Source organism: Oncorhynchus clarkii, chromosome 1, assembly GCF_045791955.1.
Source record: "Oncorhynchus clarkii lewisi isolate Uvic-CL-2024 chromosome 1, UVic_Ocla_1.0, whole genome shotgun sequence".
NCBI classification, from domain to species: Eukaryota; Metazoa; Chordata; class Actinopteri; order Salmoniformes; family Salmonidae; genus Oncorhynchus; species Oncorhynchus clarkii.
The window spans coordinates 7663159-7672328 of record NC_092147.1 but is presented as its reverse complement, the minus strand read 5'-3'; the positions used below and the strand labels follow the sequence as shown (position 1 = coordinate 7672328).

Sequence of the window (9170 nt, the reverse complement as noted above, 5' to 3'; positions counted from 1 at the left end):
GAAGCGGAAATGTTGTTATGGTAACAGTAGCAAACGTTTATTCAAGCCTCTTGAGGCTTTAGCTCAATCTCCATTGCCATGTTTTTATGTATTATTTGCTAAATAAGCTTTTTTTTTTACCAACAAACACACCATAATACATACGCAGTTAAAATGGAGGGAACAGATACCGGAGGAAATACTTACCTCATTAGACCGAATTATCATCACAAGTAAGTTGCCATACTCAATGCTAGCGGTAAAGTTAGCTACCTAACGTTAGCTATGGTAGAGAGGAAGAGGCGAAGTGAGAGGTTTTACTGTGCCCAAGAAAATCATTTGGGTGGTTGTTGGAGGTTCAAAGGAGTTAAGGTAGTAGTGGTTGGGAGGAAATGGCGACTGCTTGAATCTGAAAGTGTCCAAAAGTGAAGTGTGTGACAATGAATGTAAAATAGTGAAATCAAAGAATGGAACAAAACGAGCAAAAGTTGTGGTAGAAGACAAGGATCGGTCCAATAATGCACTGCGTTAAGAGATTCATTTGGGAACTCCCATTTGCAATATAACGTTATAGGACTGAAGAAATGTGGATTCAATCAAGGTGACTAGAAGTTGCCGAGTTTACTGGTTAATTGTGTTGATGAAGAACAGAAGAAGCGTGCGCTGGATCTGGCTAAGTTGTTCACGTCAGAAACAACACGTATTGATCTTCGCAGTAGGGCGCCTGCCAAAGGAGTTATAGCTGGAGTCTCGTTGGATATAGATGACGAGTACATTAGTCAGACAAGCCCAGGAGTGGTCAGTGTACGTTACCTGACCCGTATGGTAAATGGAAGGAAGGAGAAAAGACTATCGATGTTATTGTTGTTTGATGAGGGTGGATATCATTTGTGGAACGTTCCAAAAACGTTGTAAATGACAAGGTTGTCAACAAACAACGCATACAAAGTTGTATAGCGGCAGAATAAGATACCAGGTAGGCAGTCGACTTTTTAATTACGGTTTTCACTCACCACGTTTATTCTGGAAAATGTCTGCCCTGGTAGCCTATGGACAAACATTAAGAATAAGCTACGTGGTAAATTGATGCCTATTCGTCAGCTAGTTGAATTGATCATGCTACTTTGTATGCGTTGTTTGTTTGCATACTTGTACCCTACGAAGTTTTGGGAACAGGCGATAGCCTCAGCTACACAGATTATTCCTCTATCTATGTCCTGTAGTTTACATGCGCATCTGCCCTCTCATTGGCTAGAATTGTCCTACCTGATCTCGCCTCCCACCTGCCTTCCATATTTGAGGACATATTTCACATTTTTAGAGCGGTCACTCAAATATCTTTCCAATATAATATACAGTCATTAGCTATGCTGCTGCAGCAGTCAACGTTCAAGACATTTTGTTGCACAATTTACTGTTATGTAGACTAGATTAATAGCTAGCTATGAAACAAAATTAGTTGGCCATCTAGCTAGCTAATGTTAGTTAGCAGGGCAGCCTGGTGTGTCTCTGTCTTTCCCTCTCTTTATCATTTTGTTTTTATTTCAGGTTCAAAGCAGCTGTTGTGAAGGAATGCATTCATGATATCCTGAGAGAACAACTGTCTGGGGTGCAGTATGATCCGGATGAGGTCGGCGTTCTGTCCCGTTCATTAGCAGATTGCATAAAGGACAAACTGAAGGGTGAGAAACTACTCAGCCGTTACAAAGCCTCTAACTGCGGGTGACGTTGTGAAACAACTCTTATCCTAATAAGATGAGTAAATGTATGGCAATGAGTGTCTTTGGCTCTTTTTAAAAAAAATGTTACCTTTATTTAACTATGCAAGTCAGTTAAAGAACATTCTTATTTTCAATGACGGCCTAGGAACAGTGGTTTAACGGCCTTGTTCTTGATTTCCTGCGGTGGACAATTTATTACAGCTGTAAAGTCATTGATAATAATCTGCCGCGTTTCTTTTTTATGGCATTACTTTAAGATATAAGGGGAAAACATGGCTACATTTAATACAATTCACGAGTTGATTTAGAAACTATGTTTAACACTTTCTCATGGTTGGTGTCTTGACAGATTTGTCCAAAATCGTTTGACATAAAACACGACTTTTCTTACCTTGCATTTATAGCAGTGTTGTTTGGCCTTAAATCATATATTAAGCATGCATCAGTTTAAAATAAGTCCTGAATGCTTTGCTACCAGTAGACAACAAAAAAATACATAGGGGCTGACCAATTGGATGGCCTGGTCTGCTTAAATGTGCAGCGCCCATTGTTGGCTCAATAACACACATTTTAGTTTGACCATTGTTATCAGGAAATATGCCAAAAGTATGGAAATCATCTCTTGTGCTGCCACTCCATAAAGACGGGGAAAGTAGTGATCTCAATGAATATCACCCCATTCCAAGGCTTCCTTGTCTATGATTCTAGAATCCTTGGTAAATGTACAACTTTGCATGGTTTAGTCCTGGACATCAACCACTGCAGTCAGGGTTTAGTCCTGGACAACAACCACTACAGTCAGGGTTTAGTCCTGAACAACAACCACTACAGTCAGGGTTTAGTCCTGGTCAACAACCACTACAGTCAGGGTTTAGTCCTGGACATAGTACAATTACAACAACCACTACAGTCAGGGTTTAGTCCTGGTCAACAACCACTACAGTCAGGGTTTAGTCCTGGACAACAACCACTACAGTCAGGGTTTAGTCCTGGACATAGTACTATTACAACAACCACTACCATCAGGGTTTAGTCCTGAACATAGTACTATTACAACAACCACTACAGTCAGGGTTTAGTCCTGGACAACAACCACTACAGTCAGGGTTTAGTCCTGAACAACAACCAATACAGTCAGGGTTTAGTCCTGGACAACAACCACTACAGTCAGGGTTTAGTCCTGGACAACAACCACTACAGTCAGGGTTTAGTCCTGGTCAACAACCACTACAGTCAGGGTTTAGTCCTGGTCAACAACCACTACAGTCAGGGTTTAGTCCTGGACATAGTACAATTACAACAACCACTACAGTCAGGGTTTAGTCCTGGTCAACAACCACTACAGTCAGGGTTTAGTCCTGGACAACAACCACTACAGTCAGGGTTTAGTCCTGGACATAGTACTATTACAACAACCACTACCATCAGGGTTTAGTCCTGAACATAGTACTATTACAACAACCACTACAGTCAGGGTTTAGTCCTGGACAACAACCACTACAGTCAGGGTTTAGTCCTGAACAACAACCAATACAGTCAGGGTTTAGTCCTGGACAACAACCACTACAGTCAGGGTTTAGTCCTGGACAACAACCACTACAGTCAGGGTTTAGTCCTGGACATAGTACTATTACAATAACCACTACAGTCAGGGTTTAGTCCTGGACATAGTACTATTACAACAACCACTACAGTCAGGGTTTAGTCCTGGACATAGTACTATTACAGTCAGGGTTTAGTCCTGGACAACAACCACTACAGTCAGGGTTTAGTCCTGGACAACAACCACTACAATCAGGGTTTAGTCCTGGACAACAACCACTACAGTCAGGGTTTAGTCCTGGACAACAACCACTACAGTCAGGGTTTAGTCCTGGACAACCACCACTACAGTCAGGGTTTAGTCCTGGACAACAACCACTACAGTCAGGGTTTTGTCCTGGACAACAACCACTACAGTCAGGGTTTTGTCCTGGACAACAACCACTACAGTCAGGGTTTTGTCCTGGACAACAACCACTACAGTCAGGGTTTAGTCCTGGACAACAACCACTACAGTCAGGGTTTAGTCCTGGACAACAACCACTACAGTCAGGGTTTAGTCCTGGACAACAACCACTACAGTCAGGGTTTAGTCCTGGACAACAACCACTACAGTCAGGGTTTAGTCCTGGACAACAACCACTACAGTCAGGGTTTAGTCCTGGACAACAACCACTACAGTCAGGGTTTAGTCCTGGACAACAACCACTACAGTCAGGGTTTAGTCCTGGACAACAACTACTACAGTCAGGGTTTAGTCCTGGACAACAACCACTACAGTCAGGGTTTAGTCCTGGACAACAACCACTACAGTCAGGGTTTAGTCCTGGACAACAACCACTACAGTCAGGGTTTAGTCCTGGACAACAACCACTACAGTCAGGGTTTAGTCCTGGACAACAACCACTACAGTCAGGGTTTAGTCCTGGACAACAACTACTACAGTCAGGGTTTAGTCCTGGACACAGTACTATTACAACAACCGCTACAGTCAGGGTTTAGTCTTGGACAACAACCGCTACAGTCAGGGTTTAGTCCTGAACATAGTACTATTACAACAACCACTACAGTCAGGGTTTAGTCCTGGACAACAACCACTACAGTCAGGGTTTAGTCCTGGACAACAACCACTACAGTCAGGGTTTAGTCCTGGACATAGTACTATTACAACAACCACTACAGTCGGGGTTTAGTCCTGGACAACAACCACTACAGTCAGGGTTTAGTCCTGAACAACAACCACTACAGTCGGGGTTTAGTCCTGGACAACAACCACTACAGTCAGGGTTTAGTCCTGAATATAGTACTATTACAACAACCACTACAGTCGGGGTTTAGTCCTGGACAACAACCACTACAGTCAGGGTTTAGTCCTGGACAACAACCACTACAGTCAGGGTTTAGTCCTGGACAACAACCACTACAGTCAGGGTTTAGTCCTGGACAACAACCACTACAGTCAGGGTTTAGTCCTGGACAACAACCACTACAGTCAGGGTTTAGTCCTGAACAACAACCACTACAGTCAGGGTTTAGTCCTGGACAACAACCACTACAGTCAGGGTTTAGTCCTGAACAACAACCGCTACAGTCAAGGTTTAGTCCTGGACAACAACCACTACAGTCAGGGTTTAGTCCTGAACAACAACCACTAGTCAGGGTTTAGTCCTGGACAACAACCACTACAGTCAGGGTTTAGTCCTGGACAACAACCACTAGTCAGGGTTTAGTCCTGGACAACAACCACTACAGTCAGGGTTTAGTCCTGGACAACCACCACTACAGTCAGGGTTTAGTCCTGAACAACAACCACTAGTCAGGGTTTAGTCCTGGACAACAACCACTACAGTCAGGGTTTAGTCCTGGACAACAACCACTACAGTCAGGGTTTAGTCCTGGACAACAACCACTACAGTCAGGGTTTAGTCCTGGACAACAACCACTACAGTCAGGGTTTAGTCCTGAACAACAACCACTACAGTCAGGGTTTAGTCCTGGACAACAACCACTACAGTCAGGGTTTAGTCCTGGACAACAACCACTACAGTCAGGGTTTAGTCCTGGACAACAACCACTACAGTCAGGGTTTAGTCCTGAACAACAACCACTACAGTCAGGGTTTAGTCCTGGACAACAACTACTACAGTCAGGGTTTAGTCCTGGACATAGTACTATTACAACAACCACTACAGTCAGGATTTAGTCCTGGACATAGTACTATTAAAACAACCACTACAGTCAGGGTTTAGTCCTGAACAACAACCACTACAGTCAGGGTTTAGTCTTGAACAACAACCACTACAGTCAGGGTTTAGTCCTGGACAACAACCACTACAGTCAGGGTTTAGTCCTGGACAACAACCACTACAGTCAGGGTTTAGTCCTGGACATAGTACTATTACAGCAACCACCACAGTTGTTAATGAACTTGTCAATGTTTTAGACACTAAAATGAAATGTTCCGCTTTTTTTTTTGGACCTGTCAAAAGCTTTTGATACTGTTTATCAGGCTATTTTATTGAATAAGTTGTCCTCGATAGGTCAGAGCTCTGACGCCTGTTGATGGTTTCATGATTATCTTAGTGACAGAACTCAGGCCATCGTGATTGATGGTGTAATGTCTAGAAGTACATAAAGGTGTACCGCAGGGGTCAATTTTTGGAACCTATTCTCTCTATTTATATAAACACATATAAAAAACATATCTCGATGAGCTGGTTGAGAAGCTAAGATTAAAAGTTGTCTTTTTCTACAGAAACAGATGGTGTCTTTCTCTAAGCAGTAGGAAGCAGATTATTCAGTCAACCTTTTTATCTGTTCTTGATTATTGTGATATTATTTATTGAAGTGCAGCTGCTACTACTCTTAAACCTCTGTATGCCATCTATCATAGTGCCTGTCGTTTTGTTAGAGGCGGCGGTTTTGATACTCATCACCGTATCCTGTATCGAAAGGTTGGCTGGACTTCACTAAAAACCCATAGATCTCTACATGAATCCCTTTTTGTTTTACAAGGCCCTTTTTCATAAACTTCCGTCTTATCTAACTTTGTTGTTGAAGTATACACAACCTCAACTATTGAGGTTCCTAAGGTCGCCACAGAGCTAGGTAAATCTGCTTTTAGTTTTAATGCACGGTATTGCTGGAACAAATTTCAAAATACATTTAATAATGTTGATTTTCTGGTGCCTTTCCACATTTGGAAAAGAGATTTTGAGACCTAGATGTCTTCCCTGTCAAAATAAAGGTGAATTTAAAAACACAAAATATTGAGACATTGAACTTGGACCCGGTGAGAATCCTGGATCTCGCTGTCAGACAGTTATTTTGTTATTTTTCTTTCTCAATTTACCTTGTAACAAATACGGTTAATGATAATGGTCTCTCTCTCTCCAATAACAGATGTGGGCTTTGACCGATACAAGCTGGTGGTACAAGTGGTAATTGGAGAGCAGCGAGGAGAAGGTGTCAAGTGAGTGATGTGTCATTGGCTCCTATACCTTTTAGATAATATGTACAGAGGATGTGTCATTGGCTCCTATACCGTTTAGATAATATGTACAGAGGATGTGGCACTAGCTCCTATACCGTTTAGATAATATGTACGGAGGATGTGTCATTGGCTCCTATACCGTTTAGATAATATGTACGGAGGATGTGTCATTGTCTCCTATACCGTTTAGATAATATGTACAGAGGATGTGGCACTAGCTCCTATACCGTTTAGATAATATGTACGGAGGATGTGGCACTAGCTCCTATACCGTTTAGATAATATGTACGGAGGATGTGGCACTAGCTCCTATACCGTTTAGATAATATGTACGGAGGATGTGGCACTAGCTCCTATACCGTTTAGATAATATGTACAGAGGATGTGGCACTAGCTCCTATACCGTTTAGATAATATGTACGGAGGATGTGGCACTAGCTCCTATACCGTTTAGATAATATGTACGGAGGATGTGGCACTAGCTCCTATACCGTTTAGATAATATGTACAGAGGATGTGGCACTAGCTCCTATACCGTTTAGATAATATGTACGGAGGATGTGTCATTGGCTCCTATACCGTTTAGATAATATGCACGGAGGATGTGGCACTAGCTCCTATACCGTTTAGATATTATGTACGGAGGATGTGGCACTAGCTCCTATACCGTTTAGATAATATGTACGGAGGATGTGGCACTAGCTCCTATACCGTTTAGATAATATGTACAGAGGATGTGTCATTGGCTCCTATACCGTTTAGATAATATTTACGGAGGATGTGTCATTGGCTCCTATACCGTTTAGATAATATGTACAGAGGATGTGTCATTGGCTCCTATACCGTTTAGATAATATGTACAGAGGATGTGTCATTGGCTCCTATACCGTTTAGATAATATGTACAGAGGATGTGTCATTGGCTCCTATACCGTTTAGATAATATGTACAGAGGATGTTTGTTTTCCTTTCTCCCAAGCTACTATTTGTGTGCCCAATTTCAAGACCATCTCTGACCATCTTTTTAGTTCACAAGTCTTATGGACCCCACTTATCCTCATAGAAACATTGTTGAGCACTAGAGTGAACAAAGGTACCCTACAGCTTTTAGTAGTAGTTGTATGTGGTGTAACCCTTTAGGGCTAAAAACATAACTAGACTGTAAGGAACTATGAACTCTTGTGTCCTGTACCTTTTTTTTTATCAGGGAGCGTGCATGACACCTAGTGTTGGCTTTAATGTCAAAATGCATTCTGTTGGTCCCTGTGGTTGTTGTATTGTGATTTCCAAAGCTTCTTTCTTTGTATTGAAGTTCATTAAAAGGATCTGATGACTTCTTCCTGTCTCACCAGGATGGCTGCCAGGTGTTTCTGGGATGCTGACACAGACAGCTACGCTCAGGACATTTTCATGAATGTAAGTGTTTTGTCTTCCAGTCTGGTATGAGGGAGGAATTGTCGTTTAAAAAAAAAAAAATGTAATCGTCTGTGATAATTACTATTTTCCCTCCTCTAGGACAGTTTGTTCTGTGTGGCGGCTGCTTTCGGCAGTTATTTCTACTGAGGACAAAAGAAGATGGGAAGATTTTGCAATAGCTTTGCTATTTTAAAAGCACTCATGACTTCAGTAATTGCATAATTACTTTGACACAAGAACTTTTGAAATGAGAGTGCTCCACATAAGACATCCAAATAAACAGAAAAAGATCCTCAAAGCGTCTCCGAGTAGAAGTGATGATCCAGGATCAGTTTAACCTTTTTTTTAGATCATAGTGAGTAGGATTACAGGGACAGATCCTAGATCAGAACTTCTACACTGAGATTCTTTGTGGATTCGAGCCGAGAACTTGCCCTTTCCCTGGGGGAAGATGCACTGTGCAATCTCTGTTGTGTTTTTTGTTGTTGTAAGTAGCAGCAAATTACAGTTAAATACTCTGACAGAAAGAGGACTGTTGCCTTGCTTAATAACTGCAGAGGACAACAAGACAGGCACTGTTTTATTCATACTAATGTCAAGTCAACCTGAGAATAAAACATGCATAACCTACACGCAGACTGTAACTGTAACATGGTGTTAAATGCTGTCTACCAATGTTTCTTTCTAGTGTATGTCACTTTACATCACCCTTATTGCTATTTGTATACAAGATTAGTTTATTAAATGTAATTAATTTCAAATATATTGGCTATTTGACTTGTCATTGGGTACTGCAATTGACTTTCCAATTTAATACAGACATCCTCGCTAATGAGGAAGGCACAAACAAATGAGCAATTGTTAACTTCCTATCTTGTAGCCATAGATGCATGCACTTTATGTAGCTAGGTTATCCAGCTAGTTCCCCAGTGAATATGTTCTGTGGTAATTACCTGGAAGCGTTAGCGTACTTTGCAGCTGGGTCCTCAGTACACTTTCGACTTTGAATTATTGTGTATC

General features: G+C 41.7%; 1 protein-coding gene across 1 annotated transcript; it reads left to right on the top strand.

Moving 5' to 3' along the window:
* On the top strand, positions 1-8913 carry LOC139414905 (dynein light chain Tctex-type 2B). Its single transcript, XM_071162521.1, has 5 exons — positions 1-212; positions 1528-1661; positions 6645-6714; positions 8087-8150; positions 8250-8913. The coding sequence occupies exons 1-5, from the start codon at positions 154-156 to the stop codon at positions 8295-8297; spliced, it is 375 nt and encodes a 124-aa protein (XP_071018622.1). The 5' UTR covers positions 1-153; the 3' UTR covers positions 8298-8913.
* Positions 8914-9170: the final 257 nt, after the last annotated feature.

What these genes read in the sequence shown, in the direction of transcription:
- LOC139414905 (XM_071162521.1), top strand. Translation starts at nt 154, where the DNA reads ATGGAGGGAACAGATACCGGAGGAAATACTTACCTCATTAGACCGAAT. An exon ending in CATAAAGGACAAACTGAAGG is followed by an intron (nt 1,662 to 6,644) that starts GTGAGAAACTAC and finishes CTCCAATAACAG; the next exon opens with ATGTGGGCTTTGACCGATAC. An exon ending in CAGCGAGGAGAAGGTGTCAA is followed by an intron (nt 6,715 to 8,086) that starts GTGAGTGATGTG and finishes CTGTCTCACCAG; the next exon opens with GATGGCTGCCAGGTGTTTCT.